The sequence below is a fragment of the Saccopteryx leptura genome, chromosome 13 (genome assembly GCF_036850995.1).
Source record: "Saccopteryx leptura isolate mSacLep1 chromosome 13, mSacLep1_pri_phased_curated, whole genome shotgun sequence".
NCBI classification, from domain to species: domain Eukaryota; kingdom Metazoa; phylum Chordata; class Mammalia; order Chiroptera; family Emballonuridae; genus Saccopteryx; species Saccopteryx leptura.
In genome coordinates, this window is record NC_089515.1 from 11,555,466 (window position 1) to 11,577,193 (window position 21,728).

Sequence of the window (21,728 nt, forward strand, 5' to 3'; positions counted from 1 at the left end):
CCTGCCTCTATGTTTAGAACATTTCGTTTTGAGCCACTATGACCACATCACCTGTGATTATATTTTTCATAACAATAAAGCTTTAACTTTTAAAAAAAAACAGGTGCTGCTTCTATATTTTTAATATATGGTGGTAGTGTTACCTGTGGCTAGGGTGTTTTAAGTAACTGCTGGCAATAGAAAAGAAATTTACTTATGAAATGATTTTTCTTTATGCATTTGTCTAGTTTCTAAGAATGTTAGAATCCAGACATTTGACATTTGTCTCCTTGAATTTAAATTTTAAGAATAAATTATTGCCCTTTAATTTAATGTGTTAAATATAGTATTATACTATTGTATAGCATAATAATTACAATATAAATGTGTAATTATTAGAATATATAAATATGTACTACATATTAAATATATGTCAAATAAAATGTATTATGTATTGTATTTTACATTTGTTTTAAGCTTAGAACTCTTTCTGACAAGTGCTAATACCTCTTAAATAGCAATTACATGAATCAGGTTGGCCTAGAATAAGGCTTAATTCACATTGCCAATTTTAAAGTTGTTTTAAACAAGCATGTATGTAAAGCTCTTCTAGGGCTGGGGCGGGGTGGGATGAAGGTGTGGTTCATGGAGGCTGGGTAGCCACACAAGCAAGGCCGAGGGCTGTGCAGGCTGACCTGTAACCCAGGCACAGTGCACCGCACTGAACACGGGGCCTGCTGCGGGAAGGGAGAGCAGCGGTTTGCTGGAACTGGGGAAATGCTCCTTTAAGAACAGGCCTTCGAGCTTGTTCTTGACCATTGAGCATGATTTTCTAAGTTGGGGAATGAGTAAGAGAGACAGTTGTTTTAGTTAATAGCAGGAGAACATTAAAAGAGTGTGATGCGTTTTGAAGAAAGATTTTGTAAGTAGTGACTGTGTACTCTGATCTCATTAGCTCTTTGCTAACTACTTAGAAATGTTACCATTTCTTTTCTAGTCAGAGTCACGCAGCTATATATACTCCAGGTCTGTAATTCCTGGAGGAAGTATGTTTGCTACTTTAGATTACCAGGGAGCTAATTAGGGGAGTGCCCTGCAGCGGCTCCACACTGAGACCTCTTTGTTACAGAGCCTGGTGTGGGAATGGGGGTGTTCAGGTTAATCACATATTTTGTTTACTTGAGGTTTATATTATATTTGTTTCATATAGATTTTTTTTTTTAAAGAAATAAAATGCCCTTAGGAAATTAAAAATAGAAATAATACTGAAGATAATTTAGTATTTGATTCAGAAGTTCATTTAACTTCTTCCAGCCAAGGATTTTACAATGTAATATGAAAATATGGATATAGTAATAGAATATGTTGAAGGGAGTATTACGAGATCAGGTTTGGGGCTCAGGTCTGGATTTGAGTCTGTTGAATAGCTATGTGACCTTACTGAACCTTTCTAAGCCTCATTGCTTTTCAGCAGGAGCAGTGACAACTTGCTGAGGGCGGTATTTGCCCCGTAGTAAACCTGGAAACGGTGGCTCTCACTGTGACTTTACTACACAGCATCAGCAGAAGTGCTTTAAGTTAAATGAAGCTATTTATAAGTAATACTGTATTCTCAACTTTAAAAACCTTAAATCAGGGGTCGGGAACCTATGGCTCATGAGCTAGATGTGGCTCTTTTGATGGCTGCATCTGACTCGCAGACAAATCTTTAATAAAAAAAATAATAACGTTAAAAATATAAAACATTCTCATGTATTACGATCCATTCATTTCTTACCGCTCATGTTCATAGTTGCGGGTGGCCGGAGCCAATCACAGCTGTCCTCTGGGACAACACCAAATTTTTATTGGATAATACATAACGTACATGGGTCATTGTATGGCTCTCACAGAATTACATTTTAAAATATGTGGCGTTCATGGCTCTCTCAGCCAAAAAGGTTCCCGACCCCTGCCTTAAATACAAATGGAATTTAGGAGTCCATTGTTCTTTACTGACCAATAAAGGACAAACTTTTGGCAGAAAACAATCAACTTAATAGATTTTCTAGTTTCTTTCAAGATGTATGTTTAACAATAATCTTTGATGAAATAAACTGCATTGAAATTAAAAGTATTTTCTGTATTAAGTCGAAAATTGATTTTATTATTATACAAGGCAAAGATATTATACTCAATATTGCTATAAAATCCTGTATTTAGAAATTCTTGGTCCTGGCCAGTTTGCTCAGTGGTAGAGCATTGGCCCAGTGTGTGGATGTCCTGTGTTTGATTCCTGGTCAGGGCACAGAGGAGAAGTGGCCACTGCTTCTCCTTCTCCACCATCCCCCTCTCCTTTCTCTTTCTCTTTCTCTTCCCTTCCCACAGCCATGGTTCTGTTGGAGCAAGTTGGCCCCAGGTGCTGAGGATGGCTCCATGGCCTCGCCTCAGGCACTAAAATGCTTTGGCTGCTGAGCAATGAATGGAGCAACGGTCCCAGATGGGAAGAGCATTGCCACCTAGTGGAATTGCTGGGTATATTTGGTTGGGGTGCATGTGGGAGTCTGTCTCCCCGGATCTTCACTTCTTACTTAAGAAAAATAAATGAATGAGTGAGTGAATGGAATGAATGAATGAATGACTTTAGAAATTCTTGCAGAGCACAAGTAAAGACAGTGCATGGTAGATTCTGAGCTTTGGCTTTGCCATAAAGCATGACTGGTTCTTAAACTCGTGACTGAGCTCAACTTAAATTATTAGATTATTAAAGAGGGCATCATAACTTCCTTTCCAGAACTTGGCCTTGTCCCAGGTACAGAGCCAGCTTGGGGTACTCTTGGCCAAGGCCATTGTGGGCCCTCTGTCCTTTTGTGCCTAGTCCAGAGGGACCCTGAGGCAGCCTGTCTCACCCCTACCCTCATGGAAGAGGTCCTTGTACCCAGGTTGTCCTCATTCTTTCCTGTGTGGCCTGGGTCACACCAGGAGACAGAGCCTGTGCTGGGTGTGATCTGTCAAGGCGCCTGATGCCCTGGGCTCATCACTGCTTTCTAGTTTTACTGTTTTGCTTCTAAAATAAAGACAACTTGATTCCCACTTCCCCTCTCCAACCCCATATAGACTCTAGTGGACACATAGCAGGCGGTGGGCTGGGTTCTACTCAAAGCAACAGGATAAACAATGTAACTTCTCAGAGTGACTGTCTTCCTGAAGATTGGGGAAGAAAACATTCTTTTTATATCATGACAAAGAATTATGATTATAGTCTAGAGTAAAACGCAAAATCTACCTGAATTTTTAAGTTAAATTTCAGAGGTCAGGGAAATTTTATGCTTGTTGCTAGATGTAGTCTCATGTATTAGGGGTACTAAAGAGAAAAATGCAAACCTTGGTTTTAAAGAAATGGAGAACTGTTGGGATTTATTGGACAGTTTGTGAATTGTTTGATTGACTATATTTTAAATAGTTATTTCTTTTCTTTACCAGAAGAGAGTAAGTTAAAGTTGATTGAATATAATATTCTTGATGTAACATGCCTAAATTTCATCAATATCTATAAATTGTTACATTTTAGGACTTTTTCAACAATATATTTGTTACTATTTATGAGAGAAAAGCAGCTAGGTCTGGATTTGCTGTCCATGGTCTTTGCTGTCACTGACCACAGTTTTTCATTGTCTTGCCTGTGAGATCTCAGGAGAGCAATCCTGTGAGAACATTAATAAGTAAATTGCCGTTATTCCTCATAGGCGTATTGCATTAGGTTCTGTTTTGCTATTTGTGTGTTTAGTGTGCTTGCCCAGCCCTGAGAGAGAATGGAGGGCTTTATAATATTGTTAATTTGATTTGGTACTGACTTCTTTCTTTTTTTCCCCCTATAAGAAAGGGAAGAAAAGCAATAGGGAGTTACACCTTGCCTCATAAGCCCTATCTACATGTGTAATAAACCTAATTGAAACATGCTGAATGTTGTATTTACTAGTGGACATTCTCTTTGGACACTTCATTTCTTTGGGCTTTTATAAAGAGGATCATTAAAGAAAATTTCTTTAAACTCCTTTCACTTCTTTAAATTCTACTGAACTTCTATAGAATAATTTTTTTTAGTATTTTCCAGGAAAATCTCAAGTTAATCTGTACTGTGGTCAGATACCTAGATCGATAGACCCGGTTGGTGAGATGGATAAACTGGTTTGTTAAATTGATTTTACTGGAAGTCACCAATTTGCACCTTATTTGAGTTCATATTGGCCAAATAGTGTTTATTTGTATATGTACCACAGCTTTGTTAGCCACTCATCTACTGATGGGCACTTGGGTTGCTTCCAGATCGTGGCTATTGTAAACAACGCTGCAGTGAACATAGGGGTGCATGTATTCTTTCAAAGTAGTGTTTTGGGTTTCTTCAGTTAAATTCCCAGAAGTGGGATCGCTGGGTCATGGCAAAATAAAGTGGAAGGCACAGAGATTGCCCGTATGTTCTGTCCCACCATGTGCATAGCCTCCCCCATTATCAACATCCCCACTACAGGGGTGCCTTTGTCACAGTTGGTGGACCTATAGTGACACATCATAATTAAACAGTCTATAGTTACATTAGGGTCTTGTGTATTCTCTGGGTTCTAACAAAACTATAATGACATGTGTCACCTTTATAAGTATTATAAAAACTACTGATTACTGTTCCTTTGAAAATGTGTTTAGAGAAATTCTATATATGAAAATGTGTTAAGACAGACTATAAATATGAAGTGGTATTATTCAAATCCAAGTCACTTTAAGCAATTGCACCATTTTAAAGCTGGAGGAGCAGTCTTTAATGGTGCAATTCTAAATTGAAAATAGTTTTGAACATACACTACTCTAGCTCTGTGAATGTGAAAAGTGTTGTTAAATGGAGGCCAGGAACTTTTTTTGTGGCTAGCAGTGAATTATCATTTACAAAGTAGGAGACTGAATATTTCTAGGAGAAAAAAAATAGTGTTAAAATAACTAGTTATGGAGCATAAGCCAGAAATTGAAGGGAAAGGGGAAGTGTAGCTATGTGAGTAATCAGGAAGCACTGATTTTCCTTTTACTTTTTATAATATGATAGGATAAATCTTTGTCCTAAACTATTTTTAGTTATTAAGTGAACAGTTTATAACATTTATAGTGCATGCTTGTATCAGAGTCTTAGCAGGAGACAGATGACACACTCAGAATGGATAACTGAAGACAGTTTAGTGAAGAGATTGTTTACGGCAGGGCGGGGCAGGATTAGGATGTCAAGGAGGGCTAGTATGGCACTGGGGACCCGCCGTGTCTAGAAAGGACTGCCGTGCCTAGGTGTGAAGGAACAGCTGTAGCTGCAGCTGTGGCTCTTCGTAGAGAAGCCAGTACTAAAACTGCCCAGCAGGGAGGAACAGAGAAGGGTAGGATGGGGCCGGGGCAGGAGAAAACCCGGCCTCCCTTCCCTTCTGTCCTCTTAGCTCTGGCAGGTGCCTCCCAGCGCAAGCCAGTGGGCAGGGGTGCAGGGAGGGAGCCGGAGGGGCAAACAAAATGGATGTCACTATTTCAGAACCTATTGCTCTTCAGCCTTTGTTCTGTCTCTTTAAGATGGTCTAAGACTCTTGGACTTTTCGTAGTCTTGTCTGATTGGAAGAATTCCTTGGAAATTTTACTGGACCCATTGAAACCAGCTCACTGTGGACTGGACTGAACAGTTTAGAACACCCATGTGGAGGAACATTTTACAGCTAAGAGCTTGGACTATGGGGCTGCGTTGCCTTTCTTTGAATCCTGTCAATAACTGTGTTAACTCTTCTATAAATGGACAGAAAAATAGCCTTCACCTCATAGGATAGTTAGAAGGATTAAATGTGTTAACATTAACATGTAAAGTGCTCAGAAAGGCATCTGGTAGGTACTATGGTTAAAGTCCAATAAATATTAGTTGTTATTAGGCCTAGGGTCATTTTTTAATTTATTTTTTGCCCTTGCTTTCCTGTAAAGGGGGCATCTTTCTTTTTCTCTTTTCAGACTCATTAAGGATTCTGTTATGTTACAGTTCTGTTTATACCCTCCCCCCGCTACATTTGTCACCAAAGTGAAGCCCCAGGTCTCTAGAGCCCATGCTCTCAGTGAAACAAGATCAATGGGATACTCCCCTTTGAACATAATTAATGTCAGAAGTCCTTCTGTGATAGTTTAAAGTTGTACTTATTCCCCATACACAGAAAGGAATGAGTGGTGCTTAGAATGGTATTCCTCTACTGCCCACTCCTTCTCCTCGTGGTCCCCCCAGCCAGGTGGGGACACCTCCTGGAGCTTTCAAATAACTGGAATTCCCTTACGAATATGAGATGAATCAAGTTGTAGGCCAAAATGTCTTCTTTTATAATTTTAGTACTAATGGGGCCTGGAGAGAGAGATTATGGAAGGTGTAATGATACTTGTTTTTGAATGCCACCAAAAGAGCTTCCAGTGTTGTTACTGTGAATGCTCCTTGAAGGACAGTACCCTAGAGCCGGGCATTTGCAGTTTGCGCTGTCTCATACCAACAAGACAGTGCATCAGTTTTCGTAGCTAGCTCTTCTGCTGTGGGTTTTTATTTTTATCTCGATGAGCACTTGACACTTTTTTTTGCTCTCTAATCCCTTCCCTGTCTTAGATATTCTTGCTCCAAAAGAATGTGTTTTTGTTTTAAGATTTAGGAAGGACAAAAAAAAAAAACTGATCATGGCCTAATGAGTTAGTGATTTCTGCAGTGGTCAGTTTTATCACTTTCTAAGATCGGGTTGCTTTTCTGACCTTTTTATAAAAGACTAGTCCATAGCAATAATTGAAGGACAGTTAAAGTTCTCACCAGTTTACTTATTTCTTTACTTAATATTTATTTAGTCTGCAAAATAAATCATTAAGTGATGTTATAAGAGAGATACTAATGATTTCTTAAAATCATTTGAGTACTATTTCAAAATTTAAAATTAGAGTTTAGTTAGAGAAACTATTTGTATTTTGAAATATCAGAGTAAAAAATAAGCATTTCCTTAAAAACTTGAGAATGTTAAGGTAAAGCATTTTATTACCTTAGTTTAAATCGTTTTAGGATATTAATTTAAAATATTTTACTTTAAAATCCCCTGCTACTCCCAAACTCCCTCAGTTCTGATTTCTAAAATAATTTTTTTAAATTCTGAAGTTTCAGTTCGTATAAACTTTTTCAGTGTGAGCATGTCTAAGTTCATTTTCTACCTGATTGAAAACACCATGTTCCTTAACTTGTCAACAATTCAGTTGAGTAGTCAGACTATTATTCAGTATCTTGTGTGACACGAGGACAGCAGTCCAAAGGGAAAGTTATCACAAATTGGTGCCACACTTCGATTAATAGACACTTTATTTACCACCAAGCTAATTCAATCCAGTTCAGTTAACTCTTTTTCCTCCCTTAAGGACAGATCACAAAAAGCAGCCATGAATGACTGAGTTCGTCATGTGTTTGACATGTCAGTGTGTGACTATAAAGGCGACCACAAGGGAGGGGTTCTGCCTTTAGATTTTAGACAATGCCCCACACAATTGCCCTGTCCTCAGATCCGCACTGGGGATTGCTGGAGAGTGTCAGAGGGTCCGGTTACACGCAGGTAGGATGGGGAATTGTAGGGCTTGCTGCGCCCACTCGCTTTTCCCTTTCAGCTGCAACTCCATTGAATCTTTCTAGAGTCCTCAGACATGTTTCAGGCTCTCACTGAGTTTCACGCTAGTTCCAGAGGCTAAAGTCAGTGGATATTTTGTATTGTTAGTTTCATGGTTTTGACAAAATCTTTGTCCTGAATGTCAGTTTCTTAAAAGCCCTTATTACAATAAATATAATACCAGTATTTTGATTTCTTAGCTCAATAATTCCTGAAACGTAATGAAATTTATACAGTTGCAGTGTTGTTTATTAGTCAAGGATGTAACAGGATGAATTATGCCACTGCACGTGAAACATTTAAATAACATTTCTGAAAGAAGACCAGCGTGTGAACAGACTGCCTGCTGCTGGCTGGGTCAGGTCTCTGGGCCCGTCTGCATCAGGGCCCTGCCCGGCTCCTGGCCCCGCACCCTGTGTTCCAGCCTCTTTGGCGTCCAGCGGTGCCATGCTGCCTGCAGCCCCCGGCCGTGCCCCGTACCTTGAGAGTCCTCTCTTTTTGGCTTGCTAAACCGATTTTCTATGTAATTGAAAATCCTGCTTTCCCCTTTACTCTGGCCTTCCTTGACTGATTGCTGTGGTAGAGAACTTCTTTCCTCTGTGTGATCTGGAAGTTTCACTCGAGTGCTGTCCCCAGACCTCCCTCTCATGCAGCTGTGCGTGTGCTTGCCCACAGTGAGGTGAGGTGCCCTTTCTGATCAGCCCACGTGTCCTGTGTGATCAGGGCTTTGCACTGCAACCCGTGCTCATTGCGTGCGGGGACCAGGACTGGGGCCGTGTGTCCCGGGCAGGATGACAGATTTTAGAGCCCGACACCCCCGCCATCACAACTCTGACCATACACAAGTTACCACACCTCTTTGTGGCTCTTGTTTCCTTATTTTGAAATAAAGGTCATACCTACTTTAAGGGTTATAATGATTAAAGGAGTTAATTTTGGCAAGTGCTTGGAAGAGTATCTGACACAATCTAAGTTCAGTGTAAATGCTTATTAACTACAATTATTTATTGTACATGCTCTACCTGCCAGTCGCTGTGCTAAGGGGCTTGCGCAGTGCTGACTTATCTTCATGGCAGTCTTCTGTGGGAGGTCCTGTTGCCATCCCCATTTCATAAACGAGGGAACCCAGACAGAGTTAAGTCGCTTGTTCAAGGTCACCTAGCAAGGAGAGGGCAGAACCAGAATTTGAATTCACACCTCCTGGTTCCAGGGCCCTTAACCACTTCTCTGCTTGTAAGCGCCGTGGTATCCTGTGTGACCTTAGTGTCAGTCATTTTGTCCTGGAGATGATCCAGGCAGACGGGGAAAGATGGAGCAGAATGTGCTTCTTGACCTGTTGGAAGACAACATGCTGGGAGAGAATGGGGAAAGGAGAGATCAGTCCCACTGGACCCTGATGCTAGCCACCTTGGATTGAAAATCCAAAAGGATGGGAACCACCTGTTACAGCAGCTGCTACCACGACACCCTAGCCTAGTGGTCGGCAAACTCATTAGTCAACAGAGCCAAATATCAACAGTACAACAATTGAAATTTCTTTTGCGAGCCAAATGTTTTAAACTTAAACTATATAGGTAGGTAGGTACATTCCTTATCGAGGTAGCGCCCGCACGTGGTATTTTGTGGAAGAGCCACACTCAAGGGGCCAAAGAGCCGCATGTGGCTCGCGAGCTGCAGTTTGCCAACCAGGGGACTCTAAGCCAAGGGGTACCCTATGATAATGGCTCTTTGGATTTTATTTTTGTTGTTTTCTCTAAAGCCACTCTTTTTGTCAGCTCTTGAGACTTTGTTTGGTTCGCTGATTTAGAGTGGAACCATGGTAAGCCCAGTGAAAACAGGGAGAGATGGGAAATGAGAGCATGTGTCTGCCACCTCGGCCTGTGAATGGTGTGGCGTAGGTATTCAGAACACGTTTGAATTTTTTCTACTGTATAACCCAGCTCTGCTCAAATGCTAAATTTATCCATAGAAGTCCCAGCTAGAGAAGGTCAGCCACCAGTTCTGGGAGCTAATGCTGCAAACCTCAGTCATAACAAATGAAACCCTGGATATATGAGAAACTCTTTTGAGGTGGTTGTCCATGGCATGTATGCTCTGTAGATTGACAGCTTGGGATAAATATACCTGTAATAATAGCTTATTGTTTAGATGTTATATCTAGCACCCAGACTTACCATGTGCAGAGTCAAAAGTTTTAAAAGTGAGTTTCTTCAAAGGGTTCCAGTTTTTTATCATTTATTTGGCTGATAAATCACAGATAATGTAAAAAATATATATTCTACTGTTAAGTCTTCTGAGGGGAGGTATGAAAAAGTTCCTAGGACAGTAATGCTTTGTAGAGGTTATAATGGCTACTACTTTTAAGTGCTGGGTAAGAATTAAACTTGAATAGCAACGATGAAATATTTACTCATCAGATGGCTTTGAACTTTAGCTTCTTTCTGGTAGCAGTCCTCTTCCTAATGGACATGTTTCAAAGAAGAAAATGATTGTAGCACTCAGCTGTGATGTTTTCTTACTCTCTGATTAGGAGAAATCCTTTTTTTTTTTTTTTTTTTTTTTTTTTTTGGTCCAGTTGGGTATTTGAATTTTGAAGACCAGTTACTTAGAAATCACATTAACAAGAGAAGTGTTCATACCATTCTGAATGTATTCTCATTGATGGGCTTGTGTTTGAAAGATAATTTTTCTAGTATCTGTAGGATTTTTTGAAAAGATTGCTTTAACATTTTTATGCTACAATCTTTCCAGCCTAAATTTATTTAATTCTTCATCATTTAATATCAGGAGGCCTCAGGTGAGTGTATGTATATAAAATGAATAATGTTACAATATTTAGTACTGTAAAATATCTCACTGGGCAAAATGCTTATGTCTAAAGACGCTTAGGAACTACATATTTAGAAGTACAGTTCTTCACTTCTAATAATAACCGAAGGATTTTTTCTTCACAGTTTAAAATGGTAGCTGCTTTGGAATGTTGAGTAAATATTGGTTTTCTTCTGTCCTGGATTAAATTTCACTGGTTTGAATGATATAGGACTTTAGCAGTTGTTAGTGAAATACTGGTTTCAAAAGTTCTGTTTTAATGTTTCCTCCCACGTGGACGATGATACATTTTTAACATATATGTTTGTCTTTTATTGCTCAGTTTTCATATGAATCTGACAAGCAGCGAAGACCTCAGGAAAATCCCGGTAAGTTGCAGAGGGGGTTAGAGAGTAACCGGGAAACGAGCCACGAGCCAGCCTTCCGTCCGGTGCCTGTTTCTAAAGGCTTGCATCCCCTTGACTCTCTCGCCTACAGAGTATAGCTCAGCATGGTCATGTGAGGAGAAAGAAGAAAAGCAAAATTCAATCATTTTTAATATATGGGTAAGGTGTGGCTTCTGTGCAGTGTGCAGAAGTGCAGGCAGACATGAGAATTATAAATGAAGCCTACTTAGAATATACCTATTTTGTTTGCAGACTGTTTTAAAACTAATATGAAAGCTGTATGTGAAGGTCAACATTATTGTTATGAAATAAGAGCATGTGGAGAAAACGAATATTTTTGTTGTTGCTGGGACGAAAAAGGAAGAAAGAATGAAACTGCTTGTTAATGTCCAGCAATAGGGAAAGCAACCTGGCAGGAGCTCCAGTGAACCAGGAAGGCATTGAAAGAAGCTTTAGGATCCTTACCTTCCTAGTCAGAGCAAAACCAAATATCTTAACAGGCTGAGTTGCCACCAGCTAAATTAAGCCACGTTTGTGAGAGTTATTCGGATGTTAACTTTTTAGCATTTTAGGGTAGTTTCAAGTCCAGTGTCGGGTCTCTGTTCAGAGTGCCACCGCGTCTTCTGTCCACTCTAAATATATCAGACCCAGGGGAGAAGTTACTTTACAGAACTATGGACACATGTTCTTGTTAGAAGACGAAATTCTCACTGAATAACAGAAATAGAGCCTTTATTCCAAGACACTGGTGGTTGCTGTTTGAACCATCTGTCCTTAATGTGTGGGATCCAGATGTATAATAAGAATTTTTTTAAAGCAATAACATACCAATTTTCTATGATGAGCTCTACCCGGAAGAAACCATGGTAGTACATAAACCATTCTAAATGAAGTTATTTCTTTAAAATTGTAGAAAACATTATAGAAGCGAGGACTCTGTACTGTGTTTTTGCTGTTTTATGTAAATGACTTGTAAGTTTTTATGTTTCATAAATACTCCAGTCTTTATAATATGGCAGTCTGGCGAGAAATGTCAGAATATATGAAGTCAGCCTTTGATCAGATAGTAAAATGAATTCTATCAGGCGGTTACTTAATCTCAAACAAAACGCAACATCAAAAAATCGATTTAATGTGCAGCTATTGTTTATTAAGTAACCTTAATTACAATTTCTGTGTGCATGTAAATGTACTTTTCCAAATCTTGTAATTTATTGCTGTAAAAGCATCCTTAGAATTCTTTAAAGAAATAAAATGTGAAAATTGTTTTAGTTAAAGGATTTAAAGGTGATAAAAGAATCCTTGATGTGTGATTATTTTTTCCCTAGAATACTAACAATTCCAAATGACAGTTAAAGGATTACTAGGTGTTCTTAATTTCCTGCAAGATACAATTAAGAGGAGAAAGCTCATCTTCATACTGATCGTTTTTGAGGAAGAGTATTTGAACCATTTTTACACGGAAGACGATAAGCTGTTTGAAGTAATTTACATGAAGTTCTCCAATAATGGCCATCCACCAAGTTATTTTTCCCCCTTCTGGACAGCGTATTTTGTAATTAAGTTTGTATGTCTTGTGTGCTGGTGCCAACACCTGTCTGTGAAAGCACAGTGTTTAAACAGGAGCAGTAGCCAGTTGAAAGGGCAGTGCGAGCTCTTTAAGGCCTAATTAAGAACTGAAAGGGAGATGAAGGGAGTGGGACAAAAGATGTGAAAGTAGCTGAGATGATATTCCCAGAGCAAAGTTCCTCATTAGAACAATAATGAGACCATCAGAGAATGCCAAGCCTTCGTCTTCTCTCCCCTCGCCTCTAGTGCCTTGGACGTCACTTTGTACCCCACCAATATTTGGTTACCAGGACAACCTTTCTTTAAATCTTCAGTTATTTTGAGTCCTGATAATTTTCTTTTGTTCAAATTTAAATATTGTAAAAAATATATCTACGTTTCCTAGTTTAAAAGGCTAGACTATGCGTAAAGTAAAAATAGATCACTAGTAATTCTCAAAGTCTTTTGCACAACTACATTATTTAAAATGCCGATGAGAAAACTTCATGTAATAATTCTGTTATTCTCTCACCCAACCCCTGATTTCTTATATCTGCATGTGGAGATTTTTAAGAGGTTGGGTATGAATGAGAAAGGATTGGTTGTGAAAGGGGAAGAGAGAAGAAAAGTTTACATTACATTTCAATATAAGAAGACATCTTAGAAACATATGTGCTGTCTGTGTGGAGTGCCAGAGGAAGAAGCATTGAGTCCTTGGAATCCCCTTGCAGGGTAGCTGAGTCTTGACCAGTTCGGATAGTTTAGAAGTTTCTCAAATGATAGTATTAAAACTATCTTTTGAAAAAATAATCAATTTTTGTATTTGGCTGAGAGTTTTTTTTTCCTTTAAGCAAAATAATTATTTTGCAACCAGGAAATACATTAATTTTCTGTTGTATTATTTTCTGTTGTAATATTAATTGATATTACTCTTTATTTGGAATTATATAAACAAACAAGGACATATATTTAGTAAGTGTATCAGTGTAAGAATCTTATGCCTAAAATTAAAAGGTTTACATGATTTTCAAATATGGGATAAAATCTGGAACTAAGCATAAAACTGTTTTTAATTATTTTATATTCTTTTTCAGAATATAGTTTATGGTACATATGTTTCTAAGATGTTTTTCTGCCTAGAAACTTAATGCAGAAATTTGGGGTAAATTTTTCACATAAAAGGACAAATGGAAAATTTATTGAAAAGGTCAGAAGTGTATTTTCAGGAAATCTCTCTCTACATAAGTATTAGATGGTTGTAGGGGGAAAAATAAGCCAAATAATAGATCTTTATATTTTAGATTGTGACTGTGAAATGTCAAACAATATTCAAGGATGAAAATTATTTTGAGATTAAATTGATTTATATTGTGGTATTAAATTTAAACTATTTAAAGAATTTTTTGGACGTCTTTCATCCTTATTGTCTTCAGAGAAATGCTAAAAAAATTTTTTTAGCCATGTTATCTCATAATACTGGTATAGTGCTATGTATAAAACAGTGTAAGTGATTTTCTAACCATGGTCATCACTTAATTACTTTAGAGAAGTCAGTTCATGTACATATAATTTGATTAAGATTAGAGAGACTCAAACATGCTATTCTTATGTTAAATTAAGAAAAATAATATAAAAGCCAACCAATCAGTAATGAATCCTGTTTAGTTTAATTTCATTAATCCCTGCAAGTCTCACAAGAATTCCTATTTTTCATTAAATGTTTTCTGAGAAAAATGAAATCACATTAGTTGGATGGTATTACTCTTTTAAAATACAGTTCAGAAAAATCACTATGTAGACCAGCAAATTTTAGAGTTTAAAAGGGGCCTGGGAAAAACATCTCATTTATCAAATAGGGAAAGTGAGACTTAGGTTGGTTTCACTCTGAAATTTATATAGAATTACTCCTGTTAAAGTGAGAAACCTTAGCTTATTTTTAATAAATTAAAAAGTATATACTTATCTCGATAGTATGGCTTTTCTATAGAAACCTGCATAATATAATTATTATTTAATAAGAATGTAGTTAGGAAATAATAATGTTTTATATCTCTAAACTAATGACCAATTAAATAAACTATTAAATACATGAGAGTGTGTGTATTAAGACTTAATCTTAAAAAATGTAGTTGACATGAGAGAGAGGAGAATAAAAAGTAAATTAACACTTGTCTTCAGAATTGTCCTTTAATTGTTACAGAGCAACACTCTGAAATGTTTTTAGGGACAAAGGTAATACAGTGCATAAAGTTGTATCTGTTTTCAGTTGCTAACGCTAAAACAAAATATATTGTTTTAATATATTATTTTTAATAAATATATTATTTTAATAAATTATTATTTTTCAGAATTTAAACTCACTTCCCTTTAACTGTCTCTTCCCTTCATTCCGTTAATCTGGTAGAGACTCTTAACTTTTGTCTGTAATATTTCCATAGCTTTATAACTGATCTCAGCCCCTCCAAATGATTTTATCCACTGCTGCCATTTTAGTGTTCCTAGTACTTCCCTTCAATCATATCTTTCTTGTCTTTGGAAACCTCCAAGGGCTTCCTTTTCCCACTGCAGTAAGTCTCCAAGTCCTTAATAATAGCATTCAACATCCTTTGATGGTCTGTTTGGAATCCCCCCTTTCCGCCCCCCCCCCCCCCCCCCGTTCCCCATCCTGAGCCCCGTTTTCAGCCACACTCTGCTGATTACCTGTTTGACCACGATGATTCGAACCTTGTTTCTCCCTTTGAATGAGCTGAGCCCACTGCTCGAGATGCCTGTTAGCATTTCTGCCAAGAGCAGGCTACATCCTCTCCCTAAAACCTGAAAGCTTGTAGAGTTGGAAACCTTCTTCATACTGAAATTTTTCATTATCCTGGGGAAGAAAGCTTGGTTTGATAACCCATGCCATTCTAGCTTGGGTTTTGGTGCCTGAGGGAGGAGAGGAAAAAAAATTACCCTATGTACAGTGTGCAGAAGATGCGTAGTAGAATTGTGCAACTGAAACCTCTAGAAGTTTAGTGTCACCTGAATAAAGTTTTTAAAAAATTACACTTTGACTTTACTCATGAAAACTTCTAGACACATAGCAAATTAAAGTAGATCCTAAAAATGAGTCAAGACAAATTTAATTCCAACAAAAGGGAAAAGGCCCTTTCTGCATCCATTGGTCTCCATTCTCCATCCCCCACTGCATGGGTTAGATTCTGTTAGTCGGAAAGAGCAAGACCAATTTCCTCAGTACTTTAGTTTATTTTCCTTGAAGCCAAATGGAAATACAATATTTGAAAGAAAGTGATGAAAACCATTTTAAGTTGTTGAGTTTAGTGATCGAACTAGGTATAAAAAGGTATAAAAAATGCTACTTTATATTTGGGCATTTTACAGAATACAAAATCTAATCACTATATACTATAAATAGATGACATTAATTTTGATTAAATTCTTGATAGTTTTAATATTAGGATGCTTCATAATGAAAATGAATTAATGCCTTTTTATTTTTTGTTTATATTTATATAAAAAGATTTTCATCAATGTTTTACAAAAAAAGTCAATAGCAAAATGGAAGAGAATGAAGATATACTAATCCTAAGTACTATATTAACAAGATCGTAGTTGAACTCTGAATTTCTTCATAACCAGGGCAAAAAGGGAAATTAGGTAAAGTTATATAGGTATTGGTACTATGAGGAGTAAATGAACTAGCTACTCAAGGGAGAAAAAGCTGTTTATCTCTAAATTAAAACAAAAGTTACTTTCATGGGGCCTTATAAGGAAGCTCATTGATTTAATTCCTAATGCCTTCAACATTTCATAGCAGGAAGCAGATTTGATATCGCTGCTTGTAACCGTTCTCAATGAAAAGCCACAGGCATAACATTAAACGACAGCTCAGTGGAAGCAATCCCATGAGTACTAACTCCTGTCCAAATGTACAGTTTTTGACAGCTTTCTCTAGTTCCTTCAAGTTAATTCTTAGGCACCTTTTAGTTTTTGTCTATTTCAGTTATATTTGTTATAGAAAATCTTAATTTTGTACGTCAATTTCTTACATTAGGACATTTTCCACATTGTAAAAAAGGACTGTAGAAGAATTTAGAATAGAATGATGATTAAGGCTTTGGTACATCTGACCACTAGCACTTGACTCAGAACCGGCTGGCCGTTCTGTGAACTGTCACATTGGTTCTAGCCAAGGATAGAGAAAAACTCAATCGGGGTTTGAAAAACCAAACGTTGAAGTTCAAAGTAATTCTGATTTTGTTCCTGACCTCCTATCCCTAAAGTGACAGCCTTTCTCCCGTTCCAGGACAGCAACCCTTTCGACGCCACGGCAGGGTACCGTAGCCTGACCTACGAGGAGATCCTGCAGGAGCTGGTGAGACACAAGGAGCTGGTCAGGCGGAGGGACACCCACATCCGGGAGCTGGAGGACTACATCGACAACCTGCTCGTGAGGGTGATGGAGGAGACGCCCAGCATTCTCAGGGTGCCGTACGAGCCGTCCCGGAAGGCTGGCAAATTCTCCAACAGTTAACAAGCCAATCGTACTGTGTTTGTAACTGGGGGGTGGGGGGTGAGAGGAGGAAAGAGAAGGAAAGAAAGACTACACTTTCAGGTTTCATTACACGCTCCTCCGCTGTGAAAAGTTGTTTTCCCTGTCACTATTAGCTGGGACTGCCAAGAGTGATCTTTGAAGTGAGCTAAATGATTGAACCTTTTCAAGTGAAAATGGGCCAGATTCTCGATAAAGAAGCAGTTTCTAGGATTTCCTTAGGTGCTGGAGCCAGCCCACTCCTCTGCCGTAGGACCAGAAGTGTCTTCAGAAGGGCATGACTTATTCCTCAGGAATAGATTTCTCATAAGTCGGTATCGCGAGAGCTAAGTATCGCGAGAGCTGATGCTATGGTTGGCTTCTCATTCACGTGTCGGCCGTTCAGCTGCAGGAACACTGCTCATTGTAAACACTACTTTAGAAACAGTTCCTATTTTATATACGTAGATGTACGTGAATATCAGTTCATGTATCTGCATATAAAATACATGCATATACCTCACGTATACATGTGTTTTTAGAACATTTAAAAACAACTGGTTGCCTCTAATGTTAGGACACCGATTTCTTGATTTGAAAATGGATGTGTGCTCTACTGATGCAAAACAAGCCCTCGTCGCTGCGACAGTATTTGGCTTGTTGCAGAGAAGCCGCTTCAAGTCACTCTTGATGCAAACCTTGGTTTCAAAATGAGCTGCTACTATGTATTACTCCAGCATAAATTTTCTTCTTTACCCAACAGTAATCCTCCACAGTCCTTTTTCAGAGAAGGACATATTTTAGGAAACTTCATTAACTTCACAAGAGCATGGATTTCTTGAATTCATTTTTTAATCTTAACATTTGAGTTTCGCCTCAGCTATCAGCAGTAGATAAGCTAATGTAATTTGTTGAGATTCTGAATGCTTATAAATCATCGGCAAAGAAAATATGAAACATTAAAGCCGAAGATAACTTGTGGGGGGAGGGAAAGTAGATGATCATCCCATGTCTGATAACCCAAAGAAGTGGGCACATTCTAGGAATACGGAGTCAGGCTTGGTTTCAAGTTACAGAAATAGCAGAACAGATGGTTGCATTTGGGTCTTGAACCAAAATAACAGTTACTAAAGGAGTGAGTTTTTAGAACAGATCTTTATGAGCATGATGTTACACATGATCCTGCATTTACCCTTTAAGAATTGATTAATCATAAAATTACATGTCGAATTTCCTTATAAGTCTGCTCCCCAAAAATGTTGATTGCTTCCATGAATTCTTTCTCTGTATTTGTATAGTTGGTCTGAAATTTAACATGAGAAACAATGGTTATCAATATATTACTAATTACTGCCTATTTTTACCTTAAAAATCTAAAATACTTACTACGAAACAATCTGTCTCTTCTGAATTTAAAATGAAAAGACACAGCTGAATATGGCAACATATATTTCTGAATCTTTTAATGAAGTGCATTATTATCTAGTACGTATCTGTTCTAAGACTTCATTGAAAGTTAAATTCAAGACAAATATAGTTTTGCTTATTTTAATATTTTGAATCAGATAATCCTTTGCCAAGCTTATAGTCAGTTCAGAAGCTACAATCCCTTGTTACTTGTATTTTCTGAATTCCTTTAGTTTTGCTATGAGAGCATACATTTTGAAATTCTGAAAATTTCCCCCAAATTCAAAAATTAAATAATGAGATGGAGAAGGAAAAATAGCTTTACCAACTATTTTCTTCTTATATATTTCTTTAATAAGCCTCAAACTCGGGTGTAGAGTTTTATTCTCCCATTTGAAGTCTTAATAATAATTATTTTTAACATGGTACCATTTTTAATTAGCATTTATTAAAATTACTAAATTCTTAGTCTTTGTTTCTTCTATTAGCGTAATTGAAGCTTGTTTTACACTTTTTTAATATACAAAATGCATGTTTTTTAGTATTAAGAAGGATTATTTGCAGGTATTTTAATATGCTTTGGCCAAATTTGCTCTTTATAGAATGAACCAAGATGTTGGTTTTATATTGGGGATATGTTTTATGTGAATAGAGCTCATTAGAAAGGATGGTTCAAGCAACTGTTGCTCTTTTTATGAAGAAGTTCATTTTTAAGGAGACATTCTTTGCTTGTATAAAAACTGTTAAGAACTAAAAAAAAATTCGTTAAGAGCTAGACTTATCTATATGTGAGTGATTTGGTTGTAACTGACTCAATATTTTTATCTTTAAATCTGAGACAAGAATTCTATCGAAAACTCAATCTGCATTTGTCACTGCCTAAAACTCTTCTGTTGGGATGTTTATGGATTTTTACTCATCATCCAGAGTACATATATTATATATTTTCATAATCTGTCAATATAACAAACGAAAGACAAAAAGTGAAAAGGAATTTCCTAGTAAACATATCAGTATTTCCTGTGTTTGGGCAGAAGTGCAAACTAGTTTTATTTTTGAGCATTGTAGAAGAGAGGCCAAAAAGATCACCTTAGTTTGTTTTCCAAAATATAACTATTAACTGTTCTAAAGGTAGATTTTGTTAGTAGCTTAGAAATGGAAGTAAAATATATGTGCTCATTAAATAATTCACAGCAGTCTATAGACGTATAAATGGATTTATTTATGCTTAAAAAGTGCATGCTCAAAAATATTTCTACCAATAAGGATTTTTTTAAAAACACACAGAATCGATATGTACTCAAGCCTATCTTAATACAATTCTGTTATATAATTAAAATATTTCTACTATTTTTAAAATAGTATTATTTTACAGGAAGTTCACTTCCCAGCTTTCAAATTCAGTTTTGAAAATATTGACCATACTTCTGCTGTGCTTCCAGGTTCGTTCATTGACGAGCAGGGTCGTATCTAGGATTGTACATAAACTGACATGTCTCCCACTCATGCGAAACATTCCAGTATTGCTTCTGGCTGCTGTACTCTCCACTGAGCCTAGTGTTGCCATTTCCCCAGGAATGTAGCATTATCCGTAGGTTGCACATCACTACATCTATTGCTTTAGGCAGCAAGTGAGGATTTCATTGTAATTTTCCAGCTGGGAAAATGTTGCCTTGTATTTAAAAGGGTTTCGTGAGTGGAAACCTAAGGAAAACCCAGCTCATTAGTGACGGCCTTGCCCTCCTCACATCCTGCCTTCACCAGCTCCTCTGCCCTCACACCCCCCTGCCCACCAACCCACTAAGGGTGCTTATTCTTTAGCAAGGAGAATCTAAACAAATTTTAAAATACCTGTCTTTAATATCTCTAGTACTTTAATATCTCTAGTACTAGAGCTTTTATTTTCCTCTGTAGCTTCTTAGGAAAAGCTGCTGACCTTGGGTTTGTAAATCAAGCTGACGCTTTGATGTCTGCGTACTCAGAGGTCTTATAGATATGCTAGGTGTCCCTTGTGCGTGTGTAAGTGAAGTGTAAAGCATGCTCGCTCACTCGGTCTCTGAAGTGAGAGGTAGAGGACCACAGCGCTGCTGTTCGTGATGGTAGATGTGAGGGTCTGTCAGCACACATTGGAAAGCCCCGTTTTCAAGATTTAGAGCTTTCATAATCCAGATGCAATGATTGGAAGTATTTAATATGCAATAGGTAGCACCTTAACTAATTAATCTGCATCTGGAGGGTTTTCTTGTGTATTTAATAAGTAGTGGAGAAGCTCTCCAAGTATCATATTAAACCAGAGCTGGCATTTTATTTCATTTCTATGTCAGAAAATCCACTCTTACCTTGGAATTGAAGTCTGTAACAAATGATACATTGGACCTATTAATCTTCGAAGCTTCCAGATGGTTTGTATTTTGAGGTACAAAAATATGCTGCAGATCTGGAAATGTATATATTTAGCAGGTACTTGAAAGATATAAGCATTATTTATAACTGAAGAGTATTACACTTGCTAAGTCGAATGCTCTAGTAACTTGTATACATTTTTACAGGTACAAACTCAAAAGTATGTAAGCATTGCATAATGTGACAGTTGTATAATTTATGTAACCTGATGCATGAATCAGACTTTTTATATAATATATATTGATTTATTATAGTTGATTAAAGTGTTTAATCTTAACTCAGTTGTCTGATTTCATATTGCAGATAAAACAGTGTGGCATGTGCATTTATACATGAGTTTTCCTTGTCTTTTAAAAATAGTTAGGATGCCTCTTATTTGGTACATTGTAGCAAGTATTCTGCAAGACGTACAATCTCATTCACTGTGAAATAGGTCTGAATTTTCAGAGATGAGTATGTAAGTACCTTAGAGTGGACATTCTCCAATGAAAGTGTGAATGCCCTCTGTTTGAGATATTCTCTCACCGGGATGGAGCTATGGTTTGGTAGAAAGTAACATGTAAATATTTATATATATATAGGCTAAGGCCTATGCCCAGTGTTTTCTCAACATAGTGTCCATGTATATACACCTGCCTGTCCAAGGGAAATGGGAATCCAAGGACCCAGGATGTGTGTGTGTGTGTGTGTGTGTGTGTGTGTGTGTGTGTGTGTTTATGCATTGTGGTAGGCAGTTGTAGTCTATATTATGAGATGTGATCCATACATACTAGTCTTGGACATAAAACACACATTTGCAAGGATTTCTCTGCAGGCCATCACACCTTCCTAGTCTGTATGGGTCTGGGAGGGCCCATCTGATTTACCCCTTCAAGTGGCCATTTTTCATGTAGGCTTTGTTTTCATGCAGTGCCCATCTCCGAGATGTTTCTGTTCAGTTTGTCAAAGCAGTGGGCTTATAGCCTAGATGCCCAGCACTCTACATATTTTTCC

General features: G+C 37.6%; 1 protein-coding gene across 2 annotated transcripts in view; it reads left to right on the top strand.

Moving 5' to 3' along the window:
• RAB11FIP2 (RAB11 family interacting protein 2) overlaps positions 1–21,012 on the top strand; it is a 41,286-nt gene extending 20,274 nt beyond the window's left edge. Inside the window, exons 5-6 of one of the 2 annotated variants that reach the window (XR_010747607.1) lie at positions 10,786–10,831; positions 16,701–16,790. Coding sequence is in view for 1 of the 2 variants with exons in the window: in XM_066354620.1 (XP_066210717.1) it covers positions 10,786–10,831; positions 16,701–16,928 (274 nt within the window). In the remaining variant the exon portion in view is untranslated. Of the gene's footprint in view, positions 1–10,785; positions 10,832–16,700 lie in introns of both variants that reach the window. The other variant, XM_066354620.1, reaches the window with a different exon arrangement.
• The last annotated feature ends 716 nt before the right edge of the window (positions 21,013–21,728 follow it).